The 18,872-nt window shown below is 51.4% G+C and overlaps 8 protein-coding genes across 8 annotated transcripts; 4 read left to right on the plus strand and 4 right to left on the minus strand.

Annotated features, from left to right (window-relative positions):
- Positions 1-56: 56 nt before the first annotated feature.
- Positions 57-1,112, plus strand: N7515_006741 (uncharacterized protein; the record flags this gene model as incomplete). Its single annotated transcript, XM_056667485.1, has 1 exon — positions 57-1,112. The coding sequence occupies one exon, from the start codon at positions 57-59 to the stop codon at positions 1,110-1,112; it is 1,056 nt and encodes a 351-aa protein (XP_056521081.1).
- A 1,658-nt stretch (positions 1,113-2,770) lies between these two features.
- N7515_006742 (uncharacterized protein) lies at positions 2,771-3,945 on the plus strand (the record flags this gene model as incomplete). The annotated part of the gene is made up of 2 exons (XM_056667486.1): positions 2,771-2,901; positions 2,958-3,945. The coding sequence occupies 2 exons, from the start codon at positions 2,771-2,773 to the stop codon at positions 3,943-3,945; spliced, it is 1,119 nt and encodes a 372-aa protein (XP_056521082.1).
- A 576-nt stretch (positions 3,946-4,521) lies between these two features.
- N7515_006743 (GNAT family N-acetyltransferase) lies at positions 4,522-5,437 on the minus strand (the record flags this gene model as incomplete). Its single annotated transcript, XM_056667487.1, has 3 exons — positions 4,522-4,557; positions 4,621-5,169; positions 5,324-5,437. 3 exons carry the CDS (start codon positions 5,435-5,437, stop codon positions 4,522-4,524), a joined length of 699 nt encoding a protein of 232 aa, XP_056521083.1.
- A 987-nt stretch (positions 5,438-6,424) lies between these two features.
- On the minus strand, positions 6,425-8,982 carry N7515_006744 (uncharacterized protein; the record flags this gene model as incomplete). The annotated part of the gene is made up of 4 exons (XM_056667488.1): positions 6,425-6,597; positions 6,621-7,107; positions 7,163-8,223; positions 8,280-8,982. The coding sequence occupies 4 exons, from the start codon at positions 8,980-8,982 to the stop codon at positions 6,425-6,427; spliced, it is 2,424 nt and encodes an 807-aa protein (XP_056521084.1).
- A 2,221-nt stretch (positions 8,983-11,203) lies between these two features.
- N7515_006745 (uncharacterized protein) lies at positions 11,204-12,282 on the minus strand (the record flags this gene model as incomplete). The annotated part of the gene is made up of 3 exons (XM_056667489.1): positions 11,204-11,935; positions 12,035-12,160; positions 12,214-12,282. The coding sequence occupies 3 exons, from the start codon at positions 12,280-12,282 to the stop codon at positions 11,204-11,206; spliced, it is 927 nt and encodes a 308-aa protein (XP_056521085.1).
- Positions 12,283-13,087: 805 nt separating this feature from the next.
- On the plus strand, positions 13,088-14,864 carry N7515_006746 (uncharacterized protein; the record flags this gene model as incomplete). Its single annotated transcript, XM_056667490.1, has 5 exons — positions 13,088-13,468; positions 13,631-13,738; positions 13,789-14,436; positions 14,500-14,584; positions 14,641-14,864. 5 exons carry the CDS (start codon positions 13,088-13,090, stop codon positions 14,862-14,864), a joined length of 1,446 nt encoding a protein of 481 aa, XP_056521086.1.
- A 1,203-nt stretch (positions 14,865-16,067) lies between these two features.
- N7515_006747 (PIG-Y family protein) lies at positions 16,068-17,189 on the plus strand (the record flags this gene model as incomplete). The annotated part of the gene is made up of 1 exon (XM_056667491.1): positions 16,068-17,189. The coding sequence occupies one exon, from the start codon at positions 16,068-16,070 to the stop codon at positions 17,187-17,189; it is 1,122 nt and encodes a 373-aa protein (XP_056521087.1).
- A 223-nt stretch (positions 17,190-17,412) lies between these two features.
- N7515_006748 (acyl-CoA thioesterase) lies at positions 17,413-18,569 on the minus strand (the record flags this gene model as incomplete). Its single annotated transcript, XM_056667492.1, has 2 exons — positions 17,413-18,258; positions 18,309-18,569. The coding sequence occupies 2 exons, from the start codon at positions 18,567-18,569 to the stop codon at positions 17,413-17,415; spliced, it is 1,107 nt and encodes a 368-aa protein (XP_056521088.1).
- Between the last annotated feature and the right edge of the window lie 303 nt (positions 18,570-18,872).

Consider the following 18,872-nt stretch of genomic DNA (forward strand, 5'->3'; position numbering starts at 1 on the left):
TGGTGCTTTCCAGCTGACATTGGATTCTTGGGTCGTCTGTGGCGCTGGGGACACTCATGTCCCAGCGTTCTCACTCCGGTAATACTCACGCTGGTGATACTGCCGTTGTGAGTGCCGCGGACGATCATGGGTATGCAAACACCACAGATTACTTGGAAATCAGTCTCGAAACGGTTACCATGCCGTCCTGGTTTCCAACTGATTCCATGGTACCCATCCCGGGGTTGGTCTGGTGTAGCGTCGGAGTAACAACTTCTGTTCCCGAAGAAGTTGTCGACATCCACACGCTTGAATCAGGACCCGGGCAAGGTCTGTTTGTTCCCCTGCTGTGTCTCGTTGTCTGGTGTTTTCTCCAAGGTCCCATGGCCTTGATTGCTAACACACGGCGACTTGTTTCCTTTGGTGTCCGGGCCTTGGCTGAGTGGACACTGGCTTATCTTGAGGGCCAACCGCAAATTGCACGTGTGCAGTTTGTAGCCGAGGAAGATCCAACTTTGTACCACGAGTTGGATTTTCTGATCGCCGGCGCGATGGATATCCAGGACGAAACTCTTGCTTGGGTCTTGGCCGCGAACAGTCGTCTCGACTTCGTGTCTCACGTGTCCGTTCTCCCTCACTCTGGGGGGATCTGGGTTCACCGGATCTCTGTGGGGGGTGAGCAGGCACTGGACAGGAAGTCGACCTGCGATACCACCAAGACATACGATGGCACACTGCTCTGTCAGTATCCCTGGAACGCACCTGAGATGGATGATGCACCCGAGCATGAGGAAGCCTCGCCTTCGGGTGGGGCTCTGAGTGCGAACGGTGCGGAAATCGAAGGTGACGGTTCCCCCCAGGTGAGGAAGAGAAGGAACCGACCGTCGCAAGCGAAAAGACGTCGCTACAAAGAGAGATTACTCGAGGCGAGCGCGAAGGAACTTGAACAGGCGGTTCCCAGGCCTACTGTTCCAGCCTCTTCCGCTCGGGGTACACCTCTCGCGGCGTCTTCGAGCTCGACGCCTTTACCGGCTTCGGCTCCGGTCCTTCCTGCTCCTCTGGCAGAGCAGGAACTGCACAGTGGTCCTCTTTCTCCGTCTCCCTTGCCCATGGACGATGGAAGTGGGCATTGATCCCCCTGAAGACTGTGGTACGGGTTCGCAAGATAGCGGCGCTCCTACACAGCGGTCCAACCGCCGTCATCGACGACGTAAAGTCTAGATGCGTTGACGGTGTGTTGGACCTGTGTCAGTGAACTGGATGGCTGGTTGGGACAATCTAGAAGGATCAGTTCTCTTCGGAGCGTTGTTTGGTCCTTCTGGGGCGTCCCACAGTCATCTCAGTTTGCTGATACAAGCTGTGTAGGTAGAGCCCGTCTCATGCGTCCTCGGAAGCTTTCTGATGGTGGCTGAGTTCGGAGATTGAGGTACTGGACAGCACTGACAAGTACACAGTACGCTGCCGGCCCAAGACAACAAAAAAAAAAATCCAAAAACCTCAACATCCAAAAACACCAAAAAACAAAAAAAAACAAAGACAACAACTACAACAACTACAACAACTACAACTACAACCTCCCCGAGGCCGGATGGAAGCGACGAAGAACAACGGCTGATTGGGACAACCTCCAAGTCCCACAGTCGTCTCTGCTGAGTAGAAGCCCATGCTTCTACAAAATGCGTCGAAATCTTTATTGGGATACTGCCCGTGTAAGTCAATTCAATGTTCCCCTTAAGACAACAGCACTGACGAGTCCACAGGCCGGGCTCCCATTCCCCCTTTTAGAAAAAAAAAAGAAGACAAGACAACAACCTCTTTCAGGGCTGGTCTGTGATCAACATCCGTCACTCCCAGTTTGTCGGCGATTCCACCTTCCAAACAACCTCTTGTGGACGACAGTACGACACCCACTCCGCTGGTTTGAGCACACTTCACGGCTCCTTACCCTTGTGGTCATCTTCACCAGCTCGAGTCATCCAGCAAAGACACCTTCGCTTTGTCCAAGCAGCTTCCGGGGGACCTGGTTGGACGAAGCTCTCTCTCTCTCTCTCTTCTCTCTCTTCTCTCTCTTCCTCTCTCTTCCTCTCTCTTCCTCTCTCTCTTCTTCTCTCTTCTTCTCTCTTTTCTCCTCTCTGGGGCTTGAGAATAAAATAATGCTAGTCCTGAATGGAATGATTTTCTCATACCCCTTTGTTTATTTTCAAATATTGTATCATAGGTACCGTACTCCATTCCTCGATGTCACGATGTGAACTGAACGACTCTGGGGTACAGATGTCTGTCCATCCTCCAGACGCGGGTTTGAGACTCATAAACGTGCCTTCCTTGCCTTATGTCATATTATCTCCAGCCCGCTCATGTGTATTAGGAGACGTCCAATGAAAAAGAATGAGCGACGGAGATGAAGATTAATACGAGGGCACTGTCGGAGAGTCGGAGAATTGGTGAATGCCCACGTGATCACTTTCCCCCTAGAGAGCAGCGACCATAGATTACTGCGTAAACAAATTTCGCATGGCGCTTTTCTGCAATGAACTCAATCAATCTAACGAAACTGACAGATTCAGAGACGTTGATCAGAAAGGAACAGTCGCCAAGAGCCCAAGAAGCTAAAATTGGCGGCTGAAAACCTGATTGCCTCGTGTCGAGAGTGGAACCCAACGATGGCCCCCTTTCATTCCCCACTTAGCGACAACTCGAGCGAAGCGCGCGAAACCCCCAGGGCTGTCAGATTGGGACTTCAAACCCCTCTGAAAGCAAGCGCTGGCAGTCGGCCTACACCCCATCCATCATGCTAAGTGGGTATCTGGGATGGATTCCCCTCCTTTTCGAAGGCTTCGCCGACTACTACATCCCACCGATCCAACCGCAAGACCGTCTCCGACCCATCAACCAGCCCTGGGGCTCAATTATCACGGGGCTGTACGGGCGCCCCCTCTCATCAAAATCCATGACCGCCACGGGGTCGTAGACTGGAGTTTCACACGCGCGGATGTCAAGCAGGAATTACCGGCGGATGTGCACAAGTGTCTCTACGCCAAAGCCAACGATGCCACCGAGGTCAAATACATGAACAACGGTACCAGCGTCGGTGCTGTCTACAGCGACCTCGTCGTCGTCATCAACCACACTCCCGAAAACCCCGAAACCGACAAACTCCTCACTTTCACCCTCTGCAGACGGAATGACTTCCTCTGGAACGCGCACACCCTCGAACCCTTGCCCGGCGATCGTCTCGCCGTCGGCACAACCCGCCAACACCCCTGGGACGGTATCCTTGTCTACAATGCCAGCGCCGCCAACCCTCTCATGGCCAATCCGCCAATTTTGCAAAACATCACCGGCCTGCGCGCTATCCACGGCTTGATCTGGGACGAACAGGGCCAGATGCTGTGGGCAGCTGGAACGGATGCCGCCGCGGATGGTACCGACCCGGTCCCTGCATACGGGACGATTATTGGATATCCTTGGAATAACGATACGGGTCTGCTGCAGAAGGATGATCGCTACATCTATAAACTGGACGAATACTACGATATTTTCACCGAATGGGGTGCCGGATATCCCTGGTGGGCTGGGTTGCATGACCTGGTACCTGTCCCTAATGAACGGAAGTTCCTGGTGTCTGAAGATCGCGGGCTTCATGCGTTCGATATCGAAACTGGCACGTTCACGGAGCACTATGAAAACGTCACGGAGAAATACATGAAAGGATTCGAGTGTACGACCGATGATCGTCATGGTTATAATAAAGCCGGGGAGTATGAGGAGCTGCCGCAGTCGGATTTGAAGAGTTTCAATCTTGCTCCCGATGGCAGTTTCATCTACGTGCAGTCCTTGTGGACTAAGTTCCGTGGTTTCCATACCAGTCTGGTTGAAAATGGCAAACGGCGGAAGATCAATATTGGTGATGAAATCTACCGGTCGCGGTGGTTTGGGAATATTGATGGATGGCCTAAGCCATAAGGGTTTGGCGAGGTTTATCGGTGTTTATGAGATATCCATGTGAATTCATACCTAGTCTTGTCTATATATTGTACAGAATGTTATCAATTTGCTCATCTTCATCAAGATCTCTATGTACTGCCCGTGGACCGATCAGACCGGGTAAGTCCAATCTCATTCCGCCCCGATATGCAAGGCTCCGCCACAGCCACGCCAAGCTGCCCAGGAACGCTTAAAAGACTAAGCATCAACGGGCAGCGGTGCTTAGTATGAACTATGAAGGGATGGGCATGGATAGCTGCGCGGGCAATAAGGTTTCCCTGCTATACCCTTGGATGGAACTAATGACTACGGCCGGGGTACTTTCTATGTACAGTACATCAGGCTCCCAGCCTTGCGGTCCATAACCTCCAGACCCAATTCACATCTAGAACCACGAGAGAAAGGAACCCGAGCCTAAGGTATTCATCGCAGTCCAATTTATGTTTATCATACATACTCGTAACCTGCCTAAGCCACGAGCAGAGTAAGGTAACCTCGTACATTCAATGGAACCAGCCATAAAACCGAAGCAAACAGCCCTGGAACAAACAGAAATCACTCCGACCTGGGGTCACGGACCATGCAATACAACTAACAGCAAAAGTTAGCAACGCGCCCAAACAATCATTCCAATCCCGAGACCACAACACATACCATGCAAGCATCTGCCCCATCCCGACACTCCATCTCCTTGCTCATATGGAAGCCCATCTTCTCATAGATGGCAACATTAGGCACACTCTTCGAGCTCTCCAGATAACACTTAACACCCTCCTCATCGGCCCTCTTCGTAACAGCCTCAAACAACAACCTCCCAACCCCCTTACCCTGCGCCTCCGGGCTAACAGCAACAATATTACAGAAATAGTATCCGCGCGGATCATCCCAAATAGCAGCCTGCGCTTCAGCCTGTCGCTGTTTCCAAATCCAGTACCGGTTTGTGCGCAGCCCCCCGCGTCCGAGGTATCGAATGTTGTTGAGCAGCTGGTTGAATGATAGTGTCCACGACTGGAACCAGGAGTACCAGCTTTCTGGTTGCGTGGGTGGATGTGGCGCTAGCCAGCAGGATACGCCAAGGATTGGCGTGGGGGTTTGGGATTGTGTATCTGGGTCTTGGGTTTCTTTTGCGACGTGGAAGAGAGCATTCTTGATGCCCCAGTTGCAGCGTGCTGTGAGTGAATCGGAGTTTCTTTGCTTGTTGAACTATGCGGAATTTAGTTCTCCGGAGACGTAACTGCCAGTCTGGTAGACCGCGTTACGAGGGAGATGTATGTTAGATTTGTTGTAAAATGGTATCTCGGTGGGTTCTTTCTTTTTCTTTTTCGCTGTTTTTCTAGGGAGGTATCGTTTGACATACCTTGGACGCATCAAAGACCCATTTGAAATAGGGATCGTCTGCAAATGCTTGCTGGATTACCTCGATAGCACCGGGAATATCTGCCTCGGTGAGAGGTACGACTTGGATGGCCATGGTGGGAGCTTTCGTAGGATAGGTAGGCTTTATGAAAGATGATGCTCCAGGATCCAGATGCAGGGAGGTTCGAATGCAGACACGGGAAGCCGTGTTACGCCCCGCGATGTTGGAGTGTTTGAGAAAGCTGTTCCCGAAGTTGTGCACGAATATATTCACTGATATAGTCAGAATTCATTCCTTATGTCGGACATGGGCTAATCACCCAGGACTTCTAGAAAATGGCATTATGGGTTCACTCACCTGAAATAATAGGAAATATCTAGACCAATCAGCGTAGCTCGTGTGATGGTGCCGAGGTACGCTAGAGGAAGCTGCAGAATCGACTGGGAGTAGGGCTGTAACTTGACAGGCCTTGGCAAGTTGGGCAAGGTACTGCAGATGCTTCAAAGACGCCACGAAAGGAAGAGGAGAACAAGAGGGAGAGAAAGCAGTTGGAGTCTAAGACAAGTGTGGGGAAGAGCTAAGGCGTTTCAGGCAGTTCGATGCGCTGCTTATCGCTGACACATCGATCCTTATCTGGGCATCCATACGCAGTAGACTGCAGGTGCAGGCTGATCAGATCTTCATTGATACATACGACACTAAGGACATGGATCACGCTACTGAGGAACCTCTCAAAGCCGGTGATCATAGTGCAATGCTACGACATGCATCGATGTACATTATCTGACTAGATGGCCTATTCCGCCTTTTGTCCCCATCAACGCAGGAAATGAAGTATCAACACCAAATGAAAAAGTACACAACGGTCAGTCCTTTGCAAACGATCACAATCAAAGTGCTGGTAAGCAGAATGAAATCCCAATCCAAATATGACTCCCCACGGAGAAAAACAAGAAGACCCGAGCTCAGATTCAAAATCTAGCATCGCTGAAAAACATGTCCCCCGACACCAATTCCGATATGAACAGTTGCGTAAATTCATCAATCAGACATCAGACATCATAGCAGATTCCAATATGCAGGACCCGAACATAATCGGTCTCACTGGAAATAGTCTTCGATTCGCACCCACTCCCGAGGCACATCCATACTGCGATTTATGCGCCCACCCGGAGTTAAGGGTACATCCACGCGGCCGCTACCACGGATGTCGTCCTCATTTTCTTCATAGAATGATAAACGGGAGAAATAATCCTCAAGAACGGCCTCGCGGTCTTCCCCGACGATGGTGTCGTACTCTGGGGGCGGTGTGACCAGAGGCGGCGCGGGGGGACGTCCTCGAAGGCAGGAGGGGCGTATGAGGGTGCGCGGAGAAGATGCATGGGGCGAGGCGGGGTGGGGTTGCGCTCGTCCGGTGGGGTTGCGAGGTGCGCTTGTGGAGGCCGGGCGAGGCCGCCAGAGCCGTTGGTGAAGCTGCGCGAGAAAGCGTGGCCAGTTGAGCCGCGCCGACCTGAACTCGTAAGGGCGGGATTGCTGTCTTCGCGATCGCCTGACGCCAAGGCAATGGCTTGGTCTCGGGGCGCGAGGGGTGCGCCTGGGCATCCGCATTCGAATTCTTGGGCGGGCGGTACTGGTTCTTCGGCGGGGGTGGTGTAGGCTGGGAGATAGATGTTGGCCTGAGTGGCCTTGCAGGATAAGATGTGGAATGGCGAGTCGATGGAGATTTCAAAGTGTCTTCGTTTTGTGGTATCTCGTTCATCGACCTTGGATAGACGGAGAACGATCTGCGGAATTCGGTTAGTATATGCATGACACGAAGGACAAGGGTGTATGACATACTTTAATCCAGTGGTTGATCTGGATATTTTCATATGTGGTGTCGAAGTGTAGCCGCTGACCCTCATCCCGACCCTTCATCTCGTGGCAACTCGGCAGCTGCACATTGAACTCCATCTCAGTTGGACCGACACCAGAATCATTCGACAGGTTGCCAAGTAGATTTGTGCGAGTGCGGTCGACAATTTCCTCCCCTCTTGCGGCGGCAGCGCGGTGGTCCCAGTCAATCCCTCCGCCTGCGGTGACACGCATGGAGCTACCAGGATATGTGCTTACGCTGTTAGAATCGGCCCGTTTCTCGAATAGCAACACCTTTTTCGCTGGTTGCAATCTGTGCACGCTCTTGTCGGCCGTCCAATGCTGAATGTTCTCCGTCACATAGACTTTGATTCGGTGGCACTCCACCTTCGCGAGTGGTGTCAACTTGAATGCGATTGGGATCTGCGAGCCCAGGGGGAATGACTTCCCCGAGATGACGATATCATAATGAAGCTGGTCCTCCCAATTGCGTGAAATGGCGATCGGCTCGACTTGTTCTAGTGAGCCCTCGGCCGGGGTACGAATAACGGGTATCTCCAAAGTGCCGAGAAGGTTGGGACGAAATGCGCCTGCTCGTTCGACCATTGCTTCCAGGTCATACTTCACAGACCCCAGATCGGTCTTGATTGTCTCTGGCAAGGAGCCATCGATCGGGAACTCGAAACTATATAGATAATCGCCAACGGGAAACATGCGGTAGTTGCGTTGGGGCTGGGGTTGGGTGGTCGGGGGTTCATTCTTGCTGAAGCTGCGCGAATGGCCACGATTGGTTTGCAGAGATAGGCGCTTGGTTTCTCGACTGGTGGGCGGGGCGAGTGTAGCGAAATTGCGATTCGAAAAAAGTTCTCGGGTGGTCATCGTGACCCCTTCTTTGCCTGGGACGGATGATATGGGTTTCGCATGCTGGTAATAATGGGCGCCGTAGTCATTCTGCATGAGCGCGGTATCCCCGTGATTAAAGTATACTACACCATGGGTGAATAAATCCTTTTTGTCATGGAAATGAATCTTTTTTGGTGGAATTCCTGGAGGATATCAGCTGATGTTGGGAGGGTAGTCCTATGAGGGCATATTGTCATACCATCAGGCCAGTCGGTCTGGGCATGGCCGCGGAAACAGACCGAGATCTTCTTGATCTTGACACATTTTGTGACTTTCAGATGTATTTGTCCCCGCAGAATGGCTGACTTCTTACTGCTCGGGTCCTGGTGATCGTAGCCCTGCAAGAAAAGAACCGGTTCTGTGAGGGCAATGCCGACAGAAATGCCACTCCCAGTTGCTATGATTTTCTCATTGCGCAACGGAGCAAAGGGGATGGTCGCTTCGGGTGATGGAAGGAGGTGCTCATGTACTGGATGAGCCAGCACCTCGGTAGATGAGGATTCCGATCGCATCTCTTCCTCCAAGTGTACCGATGTCAGCGCAGTCGGCGCAGTCGGCGACAGAATTATTTCCGAAACTGGCCGGACACTACGCGTCGCTGGAGGTTGCAATGGACGTTTCAAAGGCGCCTGGACTCCGGACGACCGCAGTCGAAGGAATCGCTTCGCGTTTTCACGTGGACCCGCCAGCTTTCCTAAGATCGAGTTCCGCCGTCTGGTCGGGAATTGCTCTGGTTGGGGATTCTCTATACACACAGGCTGGCGACGAGCTGCTCGCGTGATAAGATTGGAAATCGATGTGCCCAGCGATTGAGGTCCAGTGAACTCGGAGTGCGGGGCGGGGTTACTAGAGGGCGACCGCGAGGATAACTGCGCCGGAAGAGGGAGGACGTTAGCTCCCATCATGGCAATAGATTCTGTTTGTTCTGATCTCGCATATTGTATTGTCTCCCAATTGTGTCTGTCCAACGGCTCTCTGTCTCTTCTTTCTCCAGATTGGGCAACAATACAACCACTCAAATGGGAAGACAAAAACGGGACAAGGGGACGAGTAGGACGAGTAGCACAGGCTCTTAACATACCTAAGATCGTAGATCTTGTGAGACTCAGTGTTTCTGATCCCTTGAATCCACGCAAGGGAGTACTGATATGTAGGAGAATGGAATTCTTGGGGATGCTGACTTCATAAGTCCTCCACTCGGATCATCGTTGCAGATCTTCGGTTCTGAATATGGGATTGGTTGAATTAGAACGGAAATGTGGTTCCTTCTTTTTCTTTTTTTTTTCTTTTCCTTGATCTGTATATTGTAGACTCTTCGCTGGCAGAGCGTAATGTGGCGTTGATGATTTGAGATTGAGGAGGATACGGAGGTATATACGAGGTGATTTGAAGCCTAAGTATAAATCACCAGATCTAGGAATTCGGATCCACGGGAAATTGTGCCAGAAAAACCCAAAAAGTGAAAAGTTTTGTTCTTAGAACTCCAACTTCGATGATAAGTTGACAGTGGAAACGCCTCCGAGACCTGAGGGATTCATATCCGGCGATCCCGCCTCATCTTTTTTTTTTTATTTCTTCCACCGGTCAACCGGGTTACTTCGGCATTGCCAGTGGAGAAAAATTCCATATACAATTATCTCCTGCGTAAAAGTGAGTAAAAGCCTCGGATCTCACGGCCCCCCCTTTATATCTACTCATCGACTCCCACGGCTTCACGGCTTCACGGCTTCGCGGCATTCTACAACACCCCAATTTACGGGTACGTAGTAGTCGTGCGGATTCCCCGATCTAGAACTAGACTAAGTCTTACCTAAGTTAGCCTGCGCCCTGCGGGGATCAAGGCATCTCATGTGAGGGTCAAGTGTTACGCACTCCTCTACATCGACCATTTCGCAGTCTCACTAGAGTCTCGTGCTGCAACTATGTTTTCTGGTAACTGCCGCTACCTCCAGACCTTGACCGTAAATTCTTCCTACAACGATTCTACTCCAAATCTCATATCACATTGCAATGGATCAGGATGCCTCGTCTCGGGAATCTGCCTAAGGTACGGAGTACTAGGAGAGGGATCTGTACATGGTCGGAAGGGAGACCCCGGCGAGGAGGGCCGTCACCATCATATGAACATCAATCTAATGCTATAGACACGTCAAACTATTCAATACTATTGGCATGACGACAGGTTAACATGTGCAACCCTGCATCTTTCCTCTTCACTGTCAGTGAGAGACTGTACGGAGTAAGGAAAGCGGGTCCGTGCAAATGGCAATGACCTCATTAATCAGCCACTTTCTGGCCAGACTCCGTCGTTCTTTCTCCAGCTCCACAGCGTATCATAGGGCAGAGGCTGAGGCTAGAGCTAATCTCGGAAAGAGCAATCCCCCGTACTGACACTTATTTCCTTTCCGGGGAGATCGCCCTGAGCGTAACTTTGTTGCCCTGATTTCTCCACGAGCTACGCCGATCTAGCTACGTCACTGCGATTCCTTCACACTGTGTAAACTACGTGCGTAGTGTTCTTCGTGCTGGTACCACCTTTTGAGGCTTAAGATAGTTATGCATATCGAGTGGGTAAAAAAATTTGCATAATGAGGTCTGTATGTCACCACTGGAAGGGCTGTGCTCGGTGAAATTTGTCAAGTGGAGCCTTGGTCGCATGTTGTCTTACCGTGGATCGGCTTCAGAGTGCTTCTAAGCTTCGCGGAGTATCAGACTTCAGCCGAGGCTGTTTCAAAGTTCCAAACATTGATCTTCCACCAAGTTTAGACCGTTGAATCAATTTTTTATGCTGATTCAGAGAGCGCTTACTACTTAGAAGGGATGCTACTGCATACTGGGTCTCATCCTGTTCCATAACACATACCCAGTCAAGAGCCTTGAGCTGGAGCAACAAAAGATGAAGTTCCATCTAAGACCGAGATCTATGCTTTAGTCAATCTGATCTGACCCTATGTCATATCCACTTGTGGGCAGAGAGATCTATGCCTAGACGCTAGTGCCGAATGCGAACACATGCAGATCAAAGGATAAGATTTCCCTGCGGGTTCTCCACTGGGGAGGGCCTTTATTTGGACTTCAAGATGTGTATTGCTGCGAATCTGAGTCGCTTTCCTCCATTTTTTATCAGTTGAACCAATTATCATCCAGCTCGTTCACGTTCATCAAGGTATCTCCCTCCAGCTGATTGAAGTCCCCGCCATTCTCCCCAAAATTATCAGTATCCATGAATAAGTCGTCGAAATTGGATTCGGCAGGGCCCATAAAGTCTTCCCCCTGGGTACTCTGTCCCGGGAAAGTCCCATCATCCCCTTCTGCCTTTCCTAACTCCATGTCGAATGCATCACCCCCAGCAGGAACCGCCGTGTTTGTCGTCGGCTGGGCCGTGTTCGGCTTGTCGGCACCTCCAGAAGTGCCAGCAGCGGTAAAATTCGACCCTGATAGGAAAGCTTGATTGCCCATATCATCGTCGTTGAAGTCCAAACTGAGGCCAAAGTCATTTGTTCCGCCAGCGTCGTTGAGGACTGAATCAAATGTGAGATCTTCATGAGTCCCCGGGAATGACTGATCGGGGGCAGCATTGTTGTTGGATACGTTTTTGACTTCTACATCCTCACCCGATTTAGCTTCGGGTTTGACCTGTGTGGGAGTTGGTAGACTCGCAGGCACAGCCTCTTCCGATTTCGGCACGGGGTCCAGCTCTGTGTCCATCTGGACAGGTTCCGCCGGGGTCGGCTGGTTTTCTAGTTTGACCGGATGGCTCACACCGCTCATTTCCGCATCTTTGACGGGCTGCGGTGTGGCGCTAGTAGCCTTAAGAGCCTCATAATCCCTTTCTAGGAAGGCTTTTGCAATGAACTGTAAACCGTCAGAATGATGAGCAAAGTGAAACGAAAAAACGGATAAAAAGTAAAGATTAAAGCCGAGTTGAGATGCCGTTGCAGGGTAGACACTCACAATTTGCTCTGATAGGTTATCCAGGGCATTTTGGAAACTGTCATGATACAAAGGAAGGGATCGCTGCAGGTGAGTTCTCGATGGCATCGAGCCAGATTTCCGGAACAAACGACCCGTATCAATGAGCTAGAAGCTGTTAGAGACGCCAAGAGATCGTATGTTCTAGGGTCAGCGCTTACTGTCCGCTCTATTATGGTTGAGAGCTCGGTGAGCGACTCCGGGTTCGAATAGCTTGAATAGCTAGCCATGATGGAGAATGAGGACTCAAAGAGTAATGAGCTTCCAAATGATTTCCAGACATAGAAAATACGAAACAAGCTATTGGGGGGCAGCTGAGACAGAAGTGGTGGTACTTTGCAAGATTGAATGTTGTACACGCGCGAAGTAGCGAGCGAAGTGGCTAAACCCTTTGGGGTAAGGTGTCTTCCCCCCACCTCTCTAGCGCTTTAACTTCTTCCTCCCTTTACTTTGCTGTTCTGTTGCTTCTTTCTTTTTTTCCTATCCTCAACTTGTTTCTCGTTTCCTTTCCCTTTTTCTTTTTCTTTTTCCTTTTCCTGTTTGGGTTTCCCGTCCCCTAGGGACTTGCATGCTTTGGTTTTCTTTGAGCTTTTAAAGCTTTTGTTGGCTATTCCCCAACCTCGCAACTTCGCAAGCGCTTTGTATCGCCATCTCCGACATCAGCTTTATCAAGTTACAGAAACATCTGTCTAGCTAGCCCATCGGAAACAGCTCGATCGAAAAACCATCCGGTTCCCTTTCGGTGTCTCGTGTTATCAGCACTGTTTACACCTACTCTTTGTTTCCAACACTTTAGGGTCTTGTTTATTGGACTTCTTCCCATCTCGCCCCGCGCCCTTTTATACGTATATTATACCGTCTTATTTGTCGTTGTGGCCTTCAAGCGACGCCCAACATTGTCTCAAATTCCGAATTTGACAGATTTCTCAACACTACTGGACTTCTCCAGTCTGATACTTAACCTCTTCGACGTCCGCATCAATCGCTTCCACTGATCCCCTTACGGCTATATCGTTATCCTCCCGAACAATTATAATGGCTGAAAACGCTCCAGTCTCGACTCCGTCGTCCCTCCCTTCCGCGCCACAGCCCGCGGTCGGAAACCAAAACCAACAGTACGATGCTTCTCAAGGCAACGGCCAGGGCCAGTCCCACATGCCGCCGCCCCCGCGCCCTCCCGTGATTATTCCCCAGAATACCAACCCAATCCCCACCGCCGTGGGCTCTCCTATGTCCGGCGTCGCCATGATGTCCCCTACAAGTGCTGGTGGGTTCGTCCGCCGAGCGGCTCCCGAGCCTAACAAGAGAGCACTGTACGTGGGTGGACTGGATCCGAGGGTCACTGAGGACATCCTCAAGCAAATTTTCGAAACAACCGGCCACGTGGTCAGCGTGAAGATCATTCCCGACAAGAATGTGAGTTCCCCTGACAGGCACCCCTTGCATGTGTATAAGCCTCCCCTTGGGTCGTTGGTAGTGAACTCTAAACCCGCTATGGCGTCCTACCCCGACTTAGGGTTTAGAGGAGGCTATCAGTCTAGATTGAATGTCCATGACTGACAAGTCGTCACAACCCAGGGTCAATTCACCACCAAGGGACACAACTACGGATTTGTCGAGTTTGATGACCCAGGTGCGGCTGAGAGAGCCATGCAGACTCTAAATGGCCGCAGAATCCACCAATCGGTAGGGCTCCTTGCGTTTCTTCATATGGCGACTGTATCTAATTAGCCTAGGAAATTCGTGTCAACTGGGCCTACCAGTCCAACAGCACCAACAAGGAGGATACTTCTAACCACTTCCATATCTTCGTCGGCGATTTGAGCAACGAAGTCAATGACGAGGTGCTAACCCAGGCATTCTCTGCCTTCGGTTCTGTTTCCGAAGCACGTGTGATGTGGGATATGAAGACTGGCCGCTCCCGCGGATACGGCTTTGTTGCCTTCCGTGACCGCGCAGAGGCCGACAAGGCGCTGAACGCAATGGATGGTGAATGGCTCGGCTCTCGTGCGATCCGCTGCAACTGGGCGAACCAGAAGGGTCAGCCTTCGATCTCACAGCAGCAGGCCCTGGTTGCCATGGGTATGACGCCTACCACTCCTTTCGGTCACCACCACTTCCCTACCCACGGCCTTCAGAGCTATGATATGGTCGCCCAGCAGACCCCTCAGTGGCAGACTACTTGCTACGTGGGCAATCTCACTCCTTACACCACTCAGAATGACTTGGTTCCCCTGTTCCAGAACTTTGGTTATGTCCTTGAGACTCGCCTCCAGGCCGATCGTGGTTTTGCATTTGTGAAGATGGACACTCATGAAAATGCTGCTTCCGCGATCTGCCAATTGAATGGGTACAATGTCAACGGTCGTCCTCTGAAGTGTAGCGTAAGTCGTTGCTAGATCTTTTTTGGCATTCCTGGTTTTCACAACATCAACTAACGTCAACAGTGGGGTAAGGATCGCCCTCCAACTGGCCAATTCGACGCCTTCACTCCCCAGGCCAATGCAGCCCCCTTCAACGCCAGCCCTGCTGGTTTCTTCCCCTCAGTATGGTGGTCCCGCGAACCCCATGAACCAAGGTATGTCTAGCATTGATGACTATCCCTCCCTCTGTTCATTCGCTTATTGATCTAATAGGTCCTGCCCCTGCTGGTCGAGGCTGGGATCAACAAGCTAATAACTTCAATGGACCTGCCATGGCTGGCCAGGGCTACGCCCAGGCAGGTAATGGCGGCGGCTACGGCCGTGGCCAGCCCATGTCCCCTGCTGGCAACTGGGACCAGTCCAACTTCAATGGAGGCTACCAGGCGTAGCTCAGTTCCTCGTGACAGTCCCTGGTCGGTTTGGTGCCACGACATTGCCGGCTTCTTGTCTGCCGACTCAAGTTATATTCACATTCCTTCTGTGTTTCTTTCTATAGCACCGTCTACAATTCCCCACCACCGTTGATATTTTCTTTCTTTGATTCCGATTGAGTGGATTTTCAAGCGAGCAGTTGCTTTTGTCTGAAATGGAATTTGTGTGTTGCGCACCCATACCCCAAGTCCACTGTGTTGATTCGGTTAGTTATTTTTGGCTTCTAGCTTCATTGCTTTCATTTTCTTCCCCTTTCTAAGCGTGCCTTGCAATCAAGGGTTCCTTGGACTTTTGCTCTTTCACGCCCCAAATAAAAGCGACCTCCCTACTCTTCGCCTGCTCCATATACGGGCTTTTGGCATCTTGTTTATCTCTCTTCTCTTGCTAGTTGTGTGATTCCTCGAGTACACATGTTGTATCGATCTTGCTTCTTGTCTTCTTAGGCTTTGTTATACCTTGTTTGATACTCATTTCCAGCGACAAGATGCGTTTTCATGGATTTGCCGTGGGTTTCTCGGTTGACTTGGTCATGGGCAGTGTCCCACGAGTATCCGTATATGCTGTGATGACTTTTCCCAAAGCGTGCACTCTCTTTCGAGTATTTACCCTGCTGGCGTTCTAGCCTAGATTCCAATTTCCATTCTTGCTGCCTTGTGTGGTTTCTATTTCGTCGGACTCGGTCATAAATGACCTTTCTCATATTCGTTGTCTTTCCATATGTATGGTGCATGATGTACAAAAGAGACTGTCGCATAGGTATGATTCTATGAAGGCTTGTACCCAGTAATCATATATCCTCGCAGTCTATAGGGGTTCCGATGAGTTATTCCTCCATCCATGGACCTGAGGTCGACCTTATTTACTTCCATTGTACTCCATGTACGCTTCTCGTTTCACCAAATCAAGAGGTAATCCAACTCTGCAGCTGCCTCAACTGTTGTGTTTTTGAAGCAGTGGCTGAATTGTTGATGCCTTATGTTGCAGGCCACAACACACTAGGTCATTTACGGCCACTTCTCCCCATACAAAAGTATACTTTTTACAATGTGAACAAACTCATCCCTTAAAGATCACAGATACACACTGCCACAGCCTACGAGAGTCACTACAGCAAGTGGATCGACCCGCCTGGTGTCCCACTTCCGGTTCCACTCGCGCCAATGGACGATAACGAGAGGACCGCGGACTTCGCAGACCATGAACTGACACCTCGCGCGCGATCCGGCAGCGGAAGCAGCGGCCACCAACGAAGCCTTTCCGGCTCCCTCCTCTCGAGACTTTCTTTCCTCCGCCTAAATCAAGCAGCACACGCCGACCGACACCGTCCAGAGATGGCGCACGACGACGAAGACCGAGACCAACATGCTCGCATTCCGCACAGCACAAGCAAAGGGGGAACAACCAGCAGTCGAGCGATGTCAGCTGCCATTGCACAGCACCGAACCCGGCGTCGCCGCGGCTCTCTCCGCAAAACCGCATTACTAGGTACCAGACTCGAGTCCCGCGACAAGAGAGCCACGGTCAAAGCGGCCGAAGCTCTCGAAGCTCTCCGCGCAGAGCCCCGACTCCCCGCTGCAAACCTACATGACTCTGTCGAATCCGAATATCACCCTCCCTCCGATAATGCCTCCGATGATGGACCTACGCAACATCCAACGCGCGAGTCCGATACATTCTACGACAACAGCGGCCTCGAACAACAACCGACGTGGTTCCATGCGACAACCCAGAAATCCACCCGACCCTCAATTAACCGCCGCCGTCAGGGCGTCGCACAGCACAACCTCCGCACCCAAGACCCAGCCACCGACGATGAAGACCTCGTTTCTTTTCCGCGTCTCCGCTCGGGGTCCAATTCCACAGCTGCCGGCACAGGCTCATCCTTCTACCCGCTGCAGGCGCAGCCCGAGCCGGCGTATATCCCCGTCCACCGACACAAGTCCTCCCCGCTGGTCACACATCCGGTTGAGATGAAAAGTAGTCCCGAGGTGGACGTGGATTACTCAGAGACGGAGTGGTGGGGGTGGATTATACTGATTGTGACGTGGCTGGTGTTTGTTGTGGGGATTGGGAGCTGCTTTGGGGTCTGGAGTTGGGCTTGGGATGTTGGGGAGACGCCTTATGCTCCGCCTGAGCTGGAGGATGATCCGACCTTGCCGATTGTTGGGTATTATCCGGCGCTTATCATTCTCACGGCTGTTATGTCTTGGGTTTGGGTTGTTGTTGCTTGGATTGGGATGAAGTATTTCAAGCATGCGAATATATCCGGGGAGGACATTTGATTGATGTTTTGTTTTAGCGTTGTATTATAATACCCTTGCTCTTATGAGCGCTGTATGACCAATTTCTTCCTAATTGCATATTTTCTTATCTATCATCCATTGGAAGTGCGTTGGAAGTGCGTTGGAAGTGCGTTGGAAGTGCGTTGGAAGTGCGTTGGAAGTGCGAATAGCTTCTTGTTGTAAGAACATCAAGTCTATGAATTATATACAAGGAACCTCTATATCACAACTTCGCCTTCTTCAACCGGAACATACTATCCTGGAAGGAAGTCCCCAACAAAGTCCCATCAGGACTCCAAAGATAACTCTCATGCATCGCCCGATTCTCCGCAGCCCTCGGAGTCCAACCCTCTTGGACAAACCACTTCATAGGCAGATCCCCATCGACCCCAACACCACCATCACGAACACTCTCCCAGTCAATCATCCGCAAAGCCTCAGCATGATGATGAACAACAACCGTAAGCGTAAGACTCGCCATATCAGACCAATGACCGATCCCCAACGCCCGCGGGATCAAAAGCAGCGAATTCTTATCACTGGAATACATATGCGCACACGCATACAAATTATCATATTCCCCCGCCTCCTCCCTCTCCCGAATCTGCTCCAACGTCGCCTTAGGGTCCTCATCCGGCGACCCAAGAAGCCGGTACTGCGTCAGCTGGCGATATTTCTCCGGATGACTCTTAACGTCCTGCGTGCTATTATAACCCATCATATCGGTCTTCCGCACATCCAGACCGGGGAAGGTGTGTTCGGGGATATTCCCCTGACGGATATTCTCAATCCACCATTCCGCATCCACGCTCGGACTGACGGGCTGCTCTTCCGGTCGTCTTGCGGAGAGAATCGAGGCGAAGCGTTTCTGCGCTGATGCAGGCTGGTGCTCGAAGAGACGCTGCTTCTCGTCGCGCTTGAAGGAGCAGATGCATGAGAAGCAGATCTTGCCTGCTTGTCGCGCGTCGACGGACCGCGTGCTGTACATGAATCCGTCGCGGATGTGTCGCACTGTGTACACGTATGGCGTGTAAGGTTTTCCGCCTCGGATGAATGAGCCTGTCATGTCCTGCTTTGTGTCAGCGATTTCCACTTGGGTGGAGGTGGGGGTAATCGTACGTGGATTACGAAGCCTTTGGCGACGGTCTTGGACGCTGCGTATGCGGATTGCGCGTAGACATGTCCGCCGAATGCGCGCGATCCGTGGCCCGGGTTGTATGGTTTTGCTAGTGAGCGGAAGCGCTGGATTTTTTCTGGCTCTGGTGTGTCTGGGTGCGAGAGTGTGGTGTCTTCGAGTCTCTCCAGGGCCATCAGCTCAATGAATGCTCGTGGGGATGTCGGCTCGTCATCGTTTATTACGACTTCGCGATGTGAGGCCATGGTGCAGAAGAGCGGGAGATTGGCTGTTTCCTTTCTTGCTTGAGTATACAGGCTAAAGGCTTTGCAAGGTAGGTTCCTGACTTTGCGCGTGTTTGGGTGGCTTGTGTTGTGGATGACCTCCCCCCGCAAATGTGGTTGACAGGTCGAAGTGGGGGTTTCGACGCCACGGCCTTTGCGCGGAAGCTCTTCTAACACGAAACTTGAACCTGTAAAGACTGAACTGTGTGTAGAGTGAGTTTGACTGCAATGGATCAGAAGTATTGGTGATCGGGGTACCCCGGACTAAGACGGGGCCGGTCGGTA

Source organism: Penicillium bovifimosum (genome assembly GCF_028826915.1).
Source record: "Penicillium bovifimosum strain IBT 22155 chromosome Unknown utg000005l_segment0_segment0, whole genome shotgun sequence".
NCBI classification, from domain to species: Eukaryota; Fungi; Ascomycota; class Eurotiomycetes; order Eurotiales; family Aspergillaceae; genus Penicillium; species Penicillium bovifimosum.